The following is a 16,135-nucleotide window of genomic DNA, read 5'->3' as shown; positions in this document are numbered from 1 at the left end:
TCTCAATTGGCCACTGGCCGCATATTGAAGTGCCAGGTTGGGGGCGCCTGGGTGGCTCAGTCGGTTAAGCATCTGACTTTGGCTCAGGTCATGATCTCACGGCTCGTGGGTTCGAGCCCCGCGTCGGGCTCTGTGCTGATGGCTCAGAGCTGGAGTCTGCTTCGGATTCTGTGTCTCCCTCTCTCTCCGCCCCTGCCCTGCTCACGCTCTCTCGCTATCTTTCAAAAACAAATAAATGTTAAAAAAAATAATTTGAAGTGTCAGGTTGTTCACTTGCTTGATCATCGGGCTGAGCAATGCCCGTGTCCTGGCACCGAGTGATACACCGAGATATATGGTGACCCCTGCTCCCCTCTGATGGAGGAGAAACACAATTACACACCAGATTCCAGCTGAGTAGGACGACTGTTTCGTTATTATTATTATTTTTTTTAGTTTATTTATTTATTTTGAGAGAGAGGCAGCACAAGTGGGGGAGGGGAAGAGACAGAGGATGAGAGAGAGAGAATCCCAAGCAGGCTCTGCATTGCCAGCGCAAAGCCTGACGCGGGGCTCCAACTCACGAAGTCGCGAGATCCTGACCTGAGCCGAAATCAAGAGTCAGACGCTTAACCAACTGAACCACCCAGGCGCCCCAGGATGACTGGGGACACGTACCAGACTTTGGGGGTCATCTGCTCCCCTGGAGAAAGCGAGGATATCTGATCTAAAATCTTCAAGTGCCCAACTGGCTTGTGGCAACACCTAGATGGGAGACATTTCCCCACCCCCTCCCCATGACTTTGTGAACCAGAATCCAGCCAGAAACCTGGGGGAAAACACCGAACAGAAAAAATGATGAGCCCATGGAAACCTGGGGCCACCTGTTCAAAGCCCTAACCAGTCTGAGAGGCGGTTGCCTTTTCCTTCACTTCTACAATAAGTTCATCTGTTGGGGAATCAATTTTTAAAACCAAGATACAGGGGCGCCTGGGTGGCGCAGTCAGTTAAGCGTCCGACTTCAGCCAGGTCACGATCTCGCGGTCCGTGAGTTCGAGCCCCGCGTCAGGCTCTGGGCTGATGGCTCGGAGCCTGGAGCCCGTTTCCGATTCTGTGTCTCCCTCTCTCTCTGCCCCTCCCCCGTTCATGCTCTGTCTCTCTCTGTCCCAAAAATAAATAAAAAACGTTGAAAAAAAAATTAAAAAAAAAAATAAAACCAAGATATAAAACATATAAGGGACAGTCCAAATTTCAAATCATGGGATGGAAAGAGACGAGAGGTTTTTAAAAACCCAATGTAGGGGCACCTGGGTGGCTCAGTTAAGCGTCGGACTTTGGCTCAGGTCATGATCTCACGGCTCGTGAGTTCGAATCCCACATCGGGCTCAGTGCTGACAGCTCAGAGCCTGGATCCTACTTCGGATTCTGTGTCTCCCTCTCTCTCTCTCTCTCTCTCTCTGCACCTCTCCTACTCTCTCTCTCTCTCTCTTTCAAAAATAAATAAACATTAAAAAAATGTTTTTTAGAATTCAATTCAAAGAATGCTCATTAAAGTATAATATAAATGTCAGAAATGGAAAAAGGGTTTTTTTTTTTCTTAAACCCCAAGCAGTGTTTCCCAAAGCAGTGGTTGTCTTTGAGTTCATCTTCCCAGGAAGGCCCCACAGCCCTGCCCGTTGGGGTGCATGCAAGACTTGGGTCAACCAGGTCCTCAGCAGGACCCCCCGCAGAACCAGAGGGACGGGAACCTGGTGGGGGTTCTGTAGGACATGCGTGCAAGGGTCACCGGCAGCCTGTTTCTAGCCGCTGTGGAAGAAGGCGGCCTGCAGCGAGAGACCACTGCCAGCAGGCAGAGAGAGGCCGAGACGAGGGACAGAGGGCAGAGGTCCCAGGGCTGTGGAGGCCTTGGTTCCAGCTGGTCCTGGGGTCCAGCCCGATCTGCCCTCTTCAACCAACGATTACACAAGATCTTGAGTCCTCATTTGCCTTCACTGGCACAAGTTGCGTTTCTGTCACTTGCAACCAAAAAAGTACATTCCATAAGAGATCAGACCAGCTTTGAAGGAAACAAAGTGTTCTGTGTCAGATAAGTTTAAGAAGGGCTCATTATCTAGCCCTTTTTTGGAAATTCACAGTGCAGGGGCGCCTGGGTGGCTCAGTCAGTTAAGTGTCCGACTTGGGCTCAGGTCATGATCTCGAGGTTCGTGAATTCCAGCCCCATGTAGGGCTCTGTGCTGACAGCTCAGAGCCTGGAGCCTGCTTCAGATTCTGTATCTCCCTCTCTCTCTGCCCCTCCCCTGCTCACGCTCTGCCTCTCTCTAAAAAATAAACATTAAAAAAAATTTTTTTAAAGACATTGACAGTGCAAGGGCGCCTGGGTGGCTCATTGGGTTAAGCATCTGACTCTTGATCTCAGCTCAAGTCATGATCTCATGGTCATGAGATCCAGCCCCAAGTTGGGCCCCATGCCTGGCATGGAGCTTGCTTGAGATTCTCTCTCGCCCTCTCTCTCTCTCTGCCCCCCCTCCCCCTCTCCCTCGCTCGCATGCTCACTCTCTCTCTCTCTCTCAAAAAAAAAAAAAAAATAGAGCCTAGGGAAAGGTCTGAGAAGTTCTGTGGTAAAATAACACATTGTACTCTAGCTCAGTTTCCCCAAGTTTCTTGACCACAGCATCCTCTGTTCACGTGCCACCTGTTACCATCTCATAGAGCTAGTGCTCTTAGGTCTTAGCACAAGACCTCACTTCTTTTCACGGTGCCTAAATCCGACACGTGATCCAAGTCCACAGGGCGGGGCAGCCCCTCACCTGGGGGAGGTGGGGGGCGCCTTCGTGAAAACTGGAAGGTGGCGCTGCCCTGGGCAGGTGCGTGGCTGTGAGCAGACAGCGCCTTCATGTGAATTCGAAACAGCTTCCCTTTCCTCCAGCGGTTGCAGCTCAGACCTAGGCATTTGGCTTGTTGGGTGTTTGGGAGAAACCGGGCACGGTGAGCCCCAGGTCCTGTCCCAAGGGAGGCAGTGGAGGTGAGGCACCAGGAGATAGGCAAGAAGGGCTTCTCCGGACTTGCTGGGGCTCCCTGTGGCTGCCTGCTCCTTGTTGCTACGAATCTTCTCTCACCCCTCACAGGTGAGACCCAGAGAGAGACCCAGCCCAGCCCTGCTCAACAAAGAGAGCAACTGAAAAGACAAAAGTCCTCTCCTAAGCCCACCAATTCACCAACTGTGACCACAGGCACTGATGCAGCCACATCATTTGTTAAATTTCTCCTTTCACCCAGACCTTCCAGAAAGTATTGACCAATTTGTGGATTCATTCAATTATCTAAGATACATTCATCGAAACCCTAGCATGCACCAGAACCAGTGCTAGAAGTGGGGGCTACAAAAATCACTGAGATTCGGTCCCTGCCCTGGAGTTGTTCACAGACTAGGGAGATAGACCACTGTGCTGTGACCACAGAGGTATGAACACAGGGCCACCCAAGGGGGAGACCCAGTCCTTCCAGGAAAGGTGGATCCCCGCCCCCGCCCCCCCCCCCCCCCAACAACCTCTATCAACCTCCAGGCCAGGATTGTTGTGAATCAATTTTTGGAGCTTCTGTTGGACATCTGGGTGCAAATCATCTGTGCAGTCTGAACCTGGGATTTTCTTGAGACCTTGAATCTTGTGTTGGATGGGTGGTGTCTCTGACCTTCATACACAGCCTGAGGAACAAGTTAACTTTGGCTCTGTTTCCCCCAGCTAAGGCATGTGTCTTAGGTGTTGGCTGCTGTATTCACACAATTGGGTCCAAAGGTAAAATATAAAAGATGCCTCAACTCTCAGGGGCCGCACATTCTAGTGCTCACACGATACTACAATTAGAAACTCTCCATTCACTTTTGCTGAGAACGAATGTGGGGGGAAATAACAATAACTCGTGTTTATTGAGCACTTACTAGGTACCAGGCACCGGGCCAGTAGTCTCTATGAACCGTGTCATTGAATCTTGACAACAACCTTAAGAGCCAAGTACTATTCGTGTCCTTGTTTTAGAGCTGAGGTTTGCAGAGGGCAAGTGTTTGGCCATGCTCTCACAACAGTGGAGTCTAAGTGGACCCATTTCTCTCTGACCCCAGAGCCAGGAAAAAGGCATTTTTGTTCTATCCCTTTAGTGGGGACGTGTTGAAGGAGGTAGAGAGAACTGGGGCTGATCCCTTGACTAAAAAAGGGCTGCTGACCCCCCTGCTGGCTTGACGTACGTGATGGCTGAACCATTTCCTGAAATGAGAGCTCCTTCCTGTCCTACAGGCCTCAGTCTCCTGATCTGTGAACCAAGATGACCATCGTCCCTATTGGACAGTATCAACACAGTCCAAACTTTACATTGCTGTGAATTCAGACTCCAAAGTATTTCTGACTCTTCTAGAAGGTTCTTTACCTATATAAGACTACTACCTTCGGGTGCATGAGTTAAAAATGTTTACTATGATAACTCAAGAATGCCAATACAGAGGGAGTGACATTTTCATCTTAGTCCTGAAGTTTTAAGGTCGTAACCCAATTCCTGCGTGTCGGACTGCGACATGGGCCTCGGCTCCAAACACCTTCTATGGCCAGGCTTCCCCTTCAATCACCACATTATCTGCAATGACTTATTCTGCAAATAATTTGACAGATAAATCTCCAGCCCTTTATCCCATGATCAAGGTTACTTTAAGGTAATTCTGGAAAGACACTGACATGTCTAACGGCCCAGACAGATGCAAACAACAGATGGTGTAAGGGGACAGATCTCTGCTCTAACTAAGGGGGATAAGGGACCACGTGTTAACTTTCCTCGGGCAAAGGTAATATAACGAGGACTCAGGTTCATCTTTTAAGGCCGAGAAAGACGCTCTGCCTCTCTGCCTCTTCAGCCCCATCCCTCCTCCTAACAGAGAACTAATCTGCGAGAAGAATACCATCTCCCTCCAAACAAAACATATCTGGAGGGACTCGAAACAAAAGTGCCAGTGCTGTTGATGGGAATGTCACATTGCACTTTCCAAAGTGCGTCGACATCCATCAGATTCTTACAGAATCCCTGCGAGCTAACCAGGAAGGGAAACCATTTCCCATTTCTCAGACGGCAAACAGATTGTTCAATGGCTTGGCCAGGTCTTCTTCCTTGAAGTCCGATGCCCTTTCCACAATAGCAGTAACACCCAACGCCAGCACAGCCCTTTTTTTCTGCTGTAACAGTAACAGCAAACTTATTACTACAAACACTTTCCGTGTGCCAAGTTCCGCTCTTCTACGTGCTTTACCTATTCCAACTCATTCAATCCTCACAACCCTATTTTCCAGATAAGAACACCAAGCACAGAGAGGTTCAGCCACTTGCACCGGGTCACACAGCTTGAAAGTGATGGAGCCAGGACTCAGCCCCAGCCTCTGCTCTCGAACCCTACCTTATGTTGCCTCACCAGACACGGAAGCAGTTGCCTCTGATCCCTGCCAACTTCCTGCCACGCGCCAAGTAACTAAAACAACCAGACATTTATGAATAAGGTGGTCTGTACCAGGCTCGATTCATTGCCCAGAATAGCACCTGGCCCAGAGAGGCACCTCATAAATATTTGTTGAGTGTACGAAAAATAGACGATTCCCGTCTCGTCTGGCAGGCCCTTCTGCAAGACCGGGGGAGGCACACTCCGCCCTTGGAGCTCACTCGTCTGCCACATTTCCTTCAGCGTCTTTGAGCCCCGCTTCCAGTGCCCCCCACCCCCACCCGCCACCCACGCCAAGTCCTGCTGCTTACGGGACTACACGGGCTGCGCGGGGTCAACGGACGTCACTGCAGAACGGCACGCATGTCTAAAGTTTCCCTCCCACTTCCAAACGGCAGGCTGGACGGAAAAACTGGCAGTCGTCCGCATGACAAACTGCCTGGTCAAGCTGCGTCTTCAAATCTCTCCTTTGCTGCCACTGCTCGAGTAAACAAACAGCCTTTCTTTGGCCCCAGAATGCTCCAGAGCCCCGGGTCTATTTTAAAGCAATCTCCAAGCGGGCACAGCAACTTTCCAGTTCTAAAAACGACGCTTTATCGAGAGCTCAAGTGTCTTATGATTAAAAAAAAAAAACAACAAAACAAAAAATCCCCTGACCTTACCTCTTAAATGTTCTCCCTTCTGGCTTTACTGGTCATGCCAACAAGGAGGCTTCATTAAGCCAGTTAGATCATGACCAGAGTGTCTTGCCAACTCACCCCCTCTTTGAGCAAGCTTCTTGGGAGCAGCGTGACTGCAGGTGAATGCTGGGAAGTAGACCAAAGGTCATCCCCATGGCACTAGGAATCGGATTTCAGAAACAATGGCCAGGCTGCCAAATATGGAGGAACACGGTTCTGTGCGGGCCCGGCCGCCGCCCATCTGCCCCGTCAAGGGAAGGCGGATGCTCAGGCCACTTCTGCTGGGTCACCCCAAACGTTTTCTTCACCTCAGGGCAAAAACACAAGATAGAAGTGGCTCCCCCACCCCGGCAGCCGAGGTCACCCGGGCCTCCGGCCTCGCCTGGCAGGCACTTGGTCAGGCCGAGAGCGGGGAGGCCCCAGGAGTGGCCTTTTAGGCCTCCCCAGGTGGAATGTCTTTCAACATGAGAGGGCAGCAAACACGAACAAGCTTGGGGGTCTGAGAGGGCTGGCTTTGAAGCCCCACTCTTCCCTCAAAAGATGGGCTAAACGAGGGTCGTGTTTGCATTTTGACGCTTCTCCTTTGTGTCCGGCAGGGTCGAATCTAGGTTCTAGGTGCACACGAAGATCAAAAACCATGATATGGTGCGAGATGTTAATTTTAGCGGAAGCTGGGGGAGGAGTCGGTGCGAATTCTGTGCTATCTTTGCAACTTTTCTGCGGACCTGAAAATTTCCCACATAAAAGGTTTAATTAGGAACAAACAAACAAAAAACGACGGGGTCCCTATCCTCACAGCGAATGAATGGGAGATGCACACTCTGTGAACAATGTTTGTCTTCCTTTCCCCAAAAGCAACTGGGTCAAAATGCTAAGAGTCACCAACGAAACAAAACAAAACAAACAAAAACACAAAAAGAACCTAGGAGCCTCCAAGATGCCCGAGTTGACATGTTACGGGACATCTTTAGTCTGTAGAGAAAGAAAACCTTTGAGATGTCAAAAACATTGCCCAATATTGATGTCTTGTGTGGGTTTAATACTTCATGAGCGATGTAATTTAAAGAAGCCTAGACCGGTTTAGAAAACCCAAATCGTTGCACTTCTTGGAGGCTGTTGCTCTATCTATAAAATGGGGGCCACGAACCCGGGCTGCCTGCCCCAGTGGTTGATGGGAGAACCTTGTGGATACGACAGAGGGCTGCACAAATGGAGGGGAGGCTCTGCATTCAAAGAGTGGGGTATGTCAGAATAGCCTATCGAGTCCTGTAACATTTACTCAACTGAACTTCAAATGTAGGCAGAAACCCTGTTTCGCCCCTCTAGGATTCCTCCATTTGCTCATTTTCGAGGGAGAGCAGCATGAAGCCGGGCTCCAGAGTAAGGTGGTTACCGGTGGTTAAAAGCCAAGCTTTACCGTTTATTTGGCTGTAAGCCTTTGGGCTCTATGCCTCTGGGACCATATCTAGAAAATGGGGGTCATAATTACAGGGTTTTCAAGGTTAAATAGCATAATACATGAGAAGCACTTAACATAAGGCTAGACCATGGAAGATACTCCTATATGCTAGTTATTACCATTACAAAGAAGAAACTGACTCAAACCTCATTAACTAAGAGCCCCAGGGGCTATCACAGCATGGAGCTAAAGCAGTTAATCCGATTCTTCAGAAGATGCATCTGGCCCAAACCCAGAGCCACCATTAGCACCAAGCCTAACGGATCCCTGGGAGAAGAGACAGTGGCAGCAGACAAGTCACACTGAAGGAGCAATCCACTGTTACGAGCTTGAGTTCATCCTGGTTCACTGTCCCTTCCTTCAATTTCTTTCTCATTAAGTGCAGCGAAATCGTCCCAAATACCCACCTGCTGCCGGTAGAATATTAGAAGACGCGGCTCCTTCTAGGGCTAGTTTAATGCTGTCTGGGTGTTGGGCTCCTTGGGTCCCGCAGGAAAGAGAGAAACTCCCTCCCCAAGTAAAACCGGGGCCCCAAGCATTTGTCGCTTCAAACAATACGTGCGCATACATATGGGTCGTTTATCTATTAAGCAGAATAATCATCACGTGGTGCCTGAGCCACAGCTAACCTCAGCCTGCAGAGACATGCTCAGTCACGTTGGTGGGTGGTCCCAGACCCCGGGGTCAGCTCACGTAGCACGGGGTCCCCTGTCCTCCTGGTCCTCTGCTTCTTGGATGTGGGGGAATTCCAGAACGCGAGGCCACGCGGCTGAGGTCGCCTTCAGGAACAAACTTCAGGCCCAGGCTGCCTCTTGGATGCTGAGCCACGAACTAGAGGGGGCTGGGGGCCGCGACCTGCTCTGTGCCCTCTGAATCCTGTTTGTTTCCTGCTCCTCCCTCAGCTCTTAGCTCAAACAGCAGCTCCCCCAGGAGGCCTTCCCTGAACCCAGGGTCAGGTCAGGCGGCTCTGCACCTGTCTTCTGGCTTCATAGCATTGATCTCAGCTTCTATAGTTGAAAATCGTTTTTCTCTGAGACTCAAACTACAGAAACATCCAGAGGGTGACATTGCTTTTAAAAGGGTTTTTTAGGGGCGCCTGGGAGGCTCAGTCAGTTAAGTGTCTGACTCTTGGTTTCGGCTCAGGTCATGGTCTCGTGGTTCGTGAGTTTGAGCCCCGCACTGGGCTCTGTGCTTATGGTGCAGAGCCTGCTTGGGATTCTCTCTGTCCTTCTCTCTCTGCCCCCCCCCCCCATCTCTGTCTCTCTCTCGCAAAAGAAAGAGTTTTTTTAAATGATCATATATTTTTAAGCGAGGCCATTACAATAATGGAATTGTGTGTTCTTCTCTCCCCCCCCCACAGTGTCAGAGCCATTAATGGCTATCATGATGAGCCCAAGAAGAATCCAGAAAGTGGTAATGCAGGTGGGTTGAATGCTGCCCTTCTGCTCTGGAATCCACATGCCCGGAGCTCAGAGGTCTTCTGTGGGGCTTCCCAAAGTGAACACTTGAGTACAGAATGCTGAATGACTATGCTGGTCACCTTTCACAGCGACTTATTTCACCATCAATCCCCCCATGCAGGTCCTGATGCAGGAAACCCCAGCAAGGCTACTCTTGTCACAATGCCATCTCCACCTCTGTCCCAAAGAGGGACACGCAGACTAGGACCCGGGCACTCCCAGGGACAGCGCAGGCTCCGCTTGGCTCGGTGTTAGACATTCTGCTGACCTCTGGCCGGATCGTGCCTTCCGCCTCATGTGAGTCACCCTCCATAGCTGTGGTTCTGTATGTGGTTTCTCTTCATTCCCAACCAACACGTCTGCAGGAGAGAGAGGCCTGGGGTCTGGGTGTGGGTCACAGCCGTGCATGTTGGGGACCGGGCTGCTCTGTGCTCCCTGAGATCACCCTGCCTGCCCCAAGGCTTCAGTGAGTCAGTCACGGGAGGGAGGGAGCAGGAGTGACAACTAGAACCCAGGAGGCAGCAGCGGGCAGCCACCAGGGGCCGGCCTGGAGCTGAGAGGCCTTAGCTCATTCAATAAAGGGGTAGAATCAGTCCAGCCTGTTTGTGTGAACTTTGCCCACCAATGGCTTCTCCTCTCTTGAGACCACAGGGGGAAAAAAAATCCAGGCCATATTCCTAAATTTCAGAGTTTAAGCAGAGTTTGTGTGAATCAAAGAGGAAATAACTGACTGGTCAGCGGGATCCAGATATAGGACCACTGTGATGCTATTAAACTTGACTTGTGAGTTAAGATTAAAAGGTCACCAACAAATTCAACGATCAGTTGTTGCCAAAAAATTTCAAAAGCAAAAATCATTAAGCTAATTTGCTGGCTCACTGCCAAGAGACTATGACGAGAGGTCCTTTCATGCTTCACATCCCTGCTTCTCTCCGTGACCGCGTGAAGGTCCGGTCCCCCCAAGCACCTGCCATCCCCCAGCTCCTGTGCAGTTCAGTACATCCCCTGCCGCATCTTACCCCACTCTCCACCGCGTGTGCACCCCAATCAGCCATCAGAGGAGAGCTGCTCCCCCTCCCGCATCCTCACGATTCCCAGGTGTATCTGTTTCCATCTTCTCCCCACCATCCACAACGGCGGAGGGAACCCTGATGTAAGCCCACAACCGCTCCAATCCCATTGCCTGTCAACGGTCAAGGCCAGCCTTCCTTTGGTCCACCCATCTGTCACCTGTCCTCTGTCCACCTCTGCCTCTCTCCCTCCTTCCCACCAGCATGCAGGCATCTGGGATCTTCAGTCTTTAAACCTTCATACAACGCTCTCCACTAGCTACTGTCCCAATACTCTGATCCCTTTCCTAGAAAAATTTATTGCATTGTGGATACCCCTCTCTCTACTCCCTCTTCCTTATCTTCAGTTTCCGCTTCAGCCCTCTCCCCCCGCACACCGCATCCCTGTCATTCCACTGGGAGTGCTTACCAAGGATCTTGAGGGCAACATGAGGTTTCCCTCACATCTATGGACCCCACATCGCCAAGTCATTGGGCAGGTGTCTGCCTTGATTTCTCAGGAGTATCTGATGGCCTCCCAGGTCCCTCATTATCCTATGTCTTTGGCTACGACTCCTTCACAGACTCCTCCGTTTCCCCTTGGGCTCACATCTAAATATTAAAGGACATCTCAGGGATTAGTCCTGAGTCCCTTTCCCAGTGGCCTCCTAACTACTGTTTCTCCTCCATTTCCGCCCTCTGCCCCTTAAAGACCATTCTCCACATAACAACCACAAAGCTCTTTTTTAAAACTTCAAATCAGGGGCGTCTGGGTGGGTCAGTCAGTGAAACATCTGACTCTTGATTTCAGCTCAGGTCATGATCTCATGGTTCTGTGCTGTCAGCGTGGAGCCTGCCCGGGATTCTCTCTCCCCCTCTCTCTGCCCCTCCCCCCACTCATGTGCTTGCTCTCTCTCTCTCTCTCTCTCAAAATAAACAAATAAGTAAATGAATAAATAAATATTAAAAAAAAAATCTCAAACCACGTCCTGTGACTTCTCTGTTGAAATCTGGTGGTAAATCTGCAAGATTTACCCTCACCCACCTCCCTGGTCTCACATCCCGCCATCATCTCACCCACTCTCCTCCAGCCACACTGGCCTTCTTTGCTGATCTCGAAATACCACAAGCTCATCCCTCCCAGACATGTCACAGTTGCTCTTCCCTTTTCCAGAACGTTCCTTTTCCAGAATTTTATGTGGCTGCCTCCTTCCGGCACATCAGGTCTCTGCAGAGAGGGCTCCTCTGGCCACTTATCAAAAAGAGCCTCTAACCACAGTGAGACACCCCTCCCCACCGCCCCCCCCCCCCAGGATGGCCACTACGAAAGCAAAAACCAAAAAGAATAACAAGAGGTGGCAAGGCTGTGGGGAAATTCGAACCCATGTGCACTGTTGATGGGAATGTAAAATGGTGCAGCCATCGTGGCAAAACTTGGTGGTTTTCAAAGAATTAAACATAGCATTAACATATGATCCAGCCATTCAACTTTTGGATATATATTCCAAATCATTGAGAGCATGGAATCCCACACATTTGTACGCCCACGTTTGTAGCAGCAGCATCCAAGCGTCCATCAACAGACGTATGGATAAATAAAATGTAGAATATGTATAATGGAATCCTATTCGGCCCTAAAGAGAAAAGCTGCAACATGATGAACTTAGAAGGCATTATGTTTCAGTGAAATAAATCCGTCATTAAAGGACAGATACTGTATGATTCCACTTATATGAGGTACCGAGTGTAGTCAAGTTGATAGAGACAGAGAGTAAGATGGTGGTTGCCAAGGGCTGGGAGTGGGGAGGGCAATGTGGATTCTTGTTTAATGGACACAGAATTTCGGTTTGGGAAGATGAAAACTTTCTGGACACGGATGGCGGGGATGCTTGCCCAGCAATGTGATGTGCTTAATACCACTGAACTGTCCACCGTCCACTTAAACATGGTTGGGTTGGATGGGGCACTTGGGTGGCTTAGTCGGTTGAGCGGCCGACTTCAGCTCAGGTCAAGATCTCCCAGTTTGTGGGTTCAAGCCCAGCGTCGGTCTCTGTGCTGACCGCTCAGAGCCTGGAGCCTGCTTCGGATTCTGGGTCTCCCTCTCTCTCTGCTCCTCCCCCACTTGTACTCTGTCTCTCAAAAATGAATAAACGTTAAAAAAAATTTTTTTAAAAATTAGCGCCTGATTCCAGTTACCCCTGGAACATTTATTATGAGTGTATTTGCCTGCTGGCTCATTGTCTGTTTTTCCCTGTGGAAGGGGAAGCCGTGCCAGAGTCCATTATGGCTGAACTATTCACTGCTGATCGCAAGTGCTAGAATAGTGCCTGGGAAACAATAGGCACTTGATAAAGTCTTTTTAAAAAACATTGTATTTTGTTTACTTGTTGGTTTGTCTGTTTGCTCGCTTGCTTCTTTCTTTCTTTCTTTTTTTTTTTTAATTTTTAATGTTTATTTATCTTTGAGAGGGAGAGACGGAGCGTGAGCAGGGGAGGGGCAGAGAGAGAGGGAGACCCAGAATCCGAAGCAGGCTCTAGGCTCTGAGCTGTCAGCACGGAGCCCGACATGGGGCTCAAACTCATGAACTGTGAGATGGGGCTCGAACTCATGAACCTGAGCCCAAGTCGGATGCTTAACTGACTGAGCTACCCAGGCGCCCCCCCACTTGCTTATTTTCGAACTCCCAGCTGGATGTCAGTCCCAGGAGGCAGGGACATGGTTTGTCCAGTGCACAGCACCTACACCAGTACCAGCCACCCAGCAGAGGCTTCAAAATTGTCCCGTGAGTGAATAAAAAATCATGTCCACATCAGGGAGCCTGTCCGTGGGATCCTGAGCTCGGTAGCAAGGTGCTGTGGAAAGTCCCGAGCTGGACGGAAGAACCCAGTGCAAAAAACTCTGACCTGCCATTCTCTGTGATGCCCGGGAGACCGGGGTTCTAATCCCTGCTCTGCACTCACCCCGATGACCCACAATGATTAACCTTGGAGCCTGCTCCTTTGTCCATAAAGCAAGAGTGAGCAGCCTGGTCTGCCCACCTCACGGGATTTTGATGAGAACCCGGTGAAATCACATGTGGGCAAGGCTCCACTGTGCTCTACGCACATGATCGCATTATGTCACAACCTCAGACACTGAAACTGCTCTAGAAACATAAAGATGAATGGAAATTAAGATGGACACACTAGGGCTCCAGCAAGGCTTGACTTTAAACTCAACAAATCTTCCCCTTTCTCATTCTTGAAGCCCCCCCCCACCCCCACCCATCTCCTTCACTTGTTTTTGTGTAGAATCCTTTGCTCCAGGAACTCAGTATCCATATTGGCATCTGGCGACCTCAGTGTATGCTCAGTAACGAGACTCTGGTGGCCGGTGCCACCTCAAGGACGTGGCCAACGGGACGGGCAGCACATACCACGTTCCTATCGAAACTGCCCAGATCCTCTATTTTCCTACAAACCCCCTCAGTCCTTTATTCCAGGCGGGTCTGCAGTCTTGAAGGCATTAACCTGCCACAGCCTCTTTCACCTGGCACAGTAATAAAAACTTTCGTTTCCCATCGCTTCTCGGCCTTTTGGCTGAGATCAAGTGTAGTATCTGTTCTTATCAGTTTAAAACTCTCATTCCTTTTTATCCCCAAACTCTGTCTTCATGTTATATTTTGGCTCTGGAGCACAGAGGTCGGTTTGCGACAACGACATCCCTGTTTGATGGGACATCCAGCCACCCTCGAGGGTGCAGCTGCTGTTTCCTTAAAGCCAGGAACCTGTCCCCTAGGAGCCTAACCCTCTTCCCTAGGTGTAATGGGCTTTCAGAGCAGGTGGCATTTTATTGCTTCACACTGACCACGCCCACAAGCACACACCAACCTTGCCTGACATTCTCACCAGGAAAAATCTCCTTGAAATGGATGCAGGGCCCCGAACTTGCCCTCTTCCCCAGCAGGTGTCAAACACTTCAGCCCGAGCTTAAATTCTGAGACTCAGCCAGCTGCACAACGACGCTGACAATGGACTCAGAATGCAATCTGTTTTTTGTTTTTTTACGACACATCAGTTTTGCCCACTGGTGGTGTAGACGGGACCCCCACTCCATAAAAGCCGCACTCCAGGACAAGGGAACGCAAAGCTGATGAGTGTGGAAGGTTAGTGTTGGCTCCCAGCATCTGCGTTACGTGGAAAGCATAAGCCTCATTCAGCATCTCACAGCATAGCGCACCAAAATGTCATCTTAAAAAATCTAAACCCATATTGCCGGGGCACCCGGGTGGCTCAATCGATTAAGCATCCAATTTCAGCTCAGGTCATGATCTCGAGGTTTGTGGGTTCGAGCCCTGCATCAGGCTCTGTGCTGACGGTCGGAGCCTGCTTCCGATTCTGTGTCTTCCTCTCTCTCTGCCTCTCCCCCCGCTCATTCTCTCTCTCTCTGTCTCTCTCTTTCTAAAATCAATAAACATTAGAAAAAATTTAAGCATGTATTGCAGATTCTACTGTTTTACAACTCACTTGAGGTAGATGAAAGGAAGCGATGGGAGGAGGAGCAGCAAACCTAAAAGTGTAAAGGAACGTGCCACACGCAAAGGCTGCAAACATCTAGGTGTTAGGAAGGGGGCTGAGATGCGGACCACGCACAGCACACTTCGGGTACCTGCGCAGGCTCGGGGTTTGGAGGCCACAGGATGACGTTATGCAAGCCGGAGTTCTCTTGCTGGAAGCAAAGGAGTCCCGCCATTAGGATGGGCCGCAGGGAACAAGACCCCCCACACTACCACAGGGACAGTCTTGGCTGGTCTCTACTCCCGGGTCTGACCTGCTGGGTGTACTCCCGCCCTGCCCGTGGCTACCAGGGGACATTTGTCCCAGAGGGAAAGGCACCTGCAACCGGAGGGTATAGCGAGCAGGCAAGGGTTGGGACTGGGCAGGACTATTCTCCTCCTTTGCCCCGGTGACGTGGCTGATCCTCAATGCCAGGTCTTTAATCTGTGAACCGGACCTTCCTTCAGACCTGGGTCTTGCCTTCTAAAAGGTCACTTGTAAGCAGAAACCTGGGACGCCCAAGTGTCTCTTCACAGAGAAAGAGCCTCTGGGAGAGGCCGGGGGCCCTGGGTGGGATGGGAGGAGGGGAGGGTGGAGGCAGAGAAACTAGTTTGGAGCTGTCTGGACTGATCCAGGTGTGAGGTAAGAGGGTGTGATGGTGGGGGTGGAGAGGGAAAACTAAAACTACATCTTGGACACGTGGCACCTCTTTGTCTTTTGAGGAAGTGCTCTAAGTGGCATTGATGGAGACGTCATCAACCGAGGCTCACCTTTCCCCTGCAGGGGTGGGTGCATGACTCAGGCGGGCTAATCAGAGTGTCCACATCCAGTGGCACATGGATTGATCCCAGACAGAGCACATGACCCCATCAGGGCCAGTCCTTGGACGGTGCTAATCAGAGGCTGGATCGCCAACAAGAAGAAGCCTGGATGCCTAGAGTAGCTGGTGGCATGTTTTGTTTTGTTTTGTTTTGTTTTGTTTTGTTTTGTTTTGTTTTGTTGTTTCTGCAGGCCGAGGGGACATCCCTAAGCACTCGGGCATCACGGAGGAAAGCAGAGCAAAATCCAGAGACAGGAGATCTCCAGCATCTTCTTTTGAACCTCTGGACTCAGTGACTGCTGCAGCTAGACTCTCTCTGGACTTCCTAATCCTACGAGCCAAACAATCCTTCTCGGCCTATAGTCGTTGGAGACAGGTTTCTGTCTCTCGCAACCAAAAACAGTCCTCATTGAACAGAAATTTAAAAGGTTAAATGGCCAGGCCATTGATTTATTAATTATTAATCATAGAGTGATTTATGAAATGTGGACAAGGGGGGTGAGTGGAGTCAGAGGTGATCCCCAGATTTCTGTCTTGGATGGTAGGGTAGATCGTGGTACCCAGGAGGGGGGATTCAGAAGGAGAAGATGATTGGGGTGGGGGAGTTTAATTCAGGCTTGAGGAACAGGAAGTGACCATGGATCATTCAGGTACAGACACCCAGGAGACAGTGGAAAGATAAG

General features: G+C 50.2%; 1 protein-coding gene and 1 pseudogene across 22 annotated transcripts in view; one reads left to right on the top strand and one right to left on the bottom strand.

Annotated features, from left to right (window-relative positions):
- TACC2 (transforming acidic coiled-coil containing protein 2) overlaps positions 1-16,135 on the bottom strand; it is a 213,667-nt gene that overhangs the window by 175,941 nt on the left and 21,591 nt on the right. For 17 of the 22 annotated variants that reach the window (XM_086681051.1, XM_086681064.1, XM_086681069.1 and 14 more), the window contains one exon: positions 14,745-14,804. The exons of the other annotated variants lie outside the window; for them this stretch is intronic. In XM_086681051.1, the coding sequence (XP_086537177.1) occupies positions 14,745-14,804 (60 nt within the window). The remainder of the gene's footprint in view (positions 1-14,744; positions 14,805-16,135) is intronic. 22 annotated transcript variants of the gene reach the window in all.
- Positions 13,656-13,830, top strand: LOC112854914 (U2 spliceosomal RNA; annotated as a pseudogene).

The sequence above is a fragment of the Puma concolor genome, chromosome D2 (genome assembly GCF_028749965.1).
Source record: "Puma concolor isolate L17-30 chromosome D2, mPumCon1.1.hap2, whole genome shotgun sequence".
In the NCBI taxonomy this organism is placed as follows: Eukaryota; Metazoa; Chordata; class Mammalia; order Carnivora; family Felidae; genus Puma; species Puma concolor.
The sequence above is the reverse complement of the archived record's forward strand: the minus strand, read 5'-3'. Positions and strand labels throughout refer to the sequence as shown.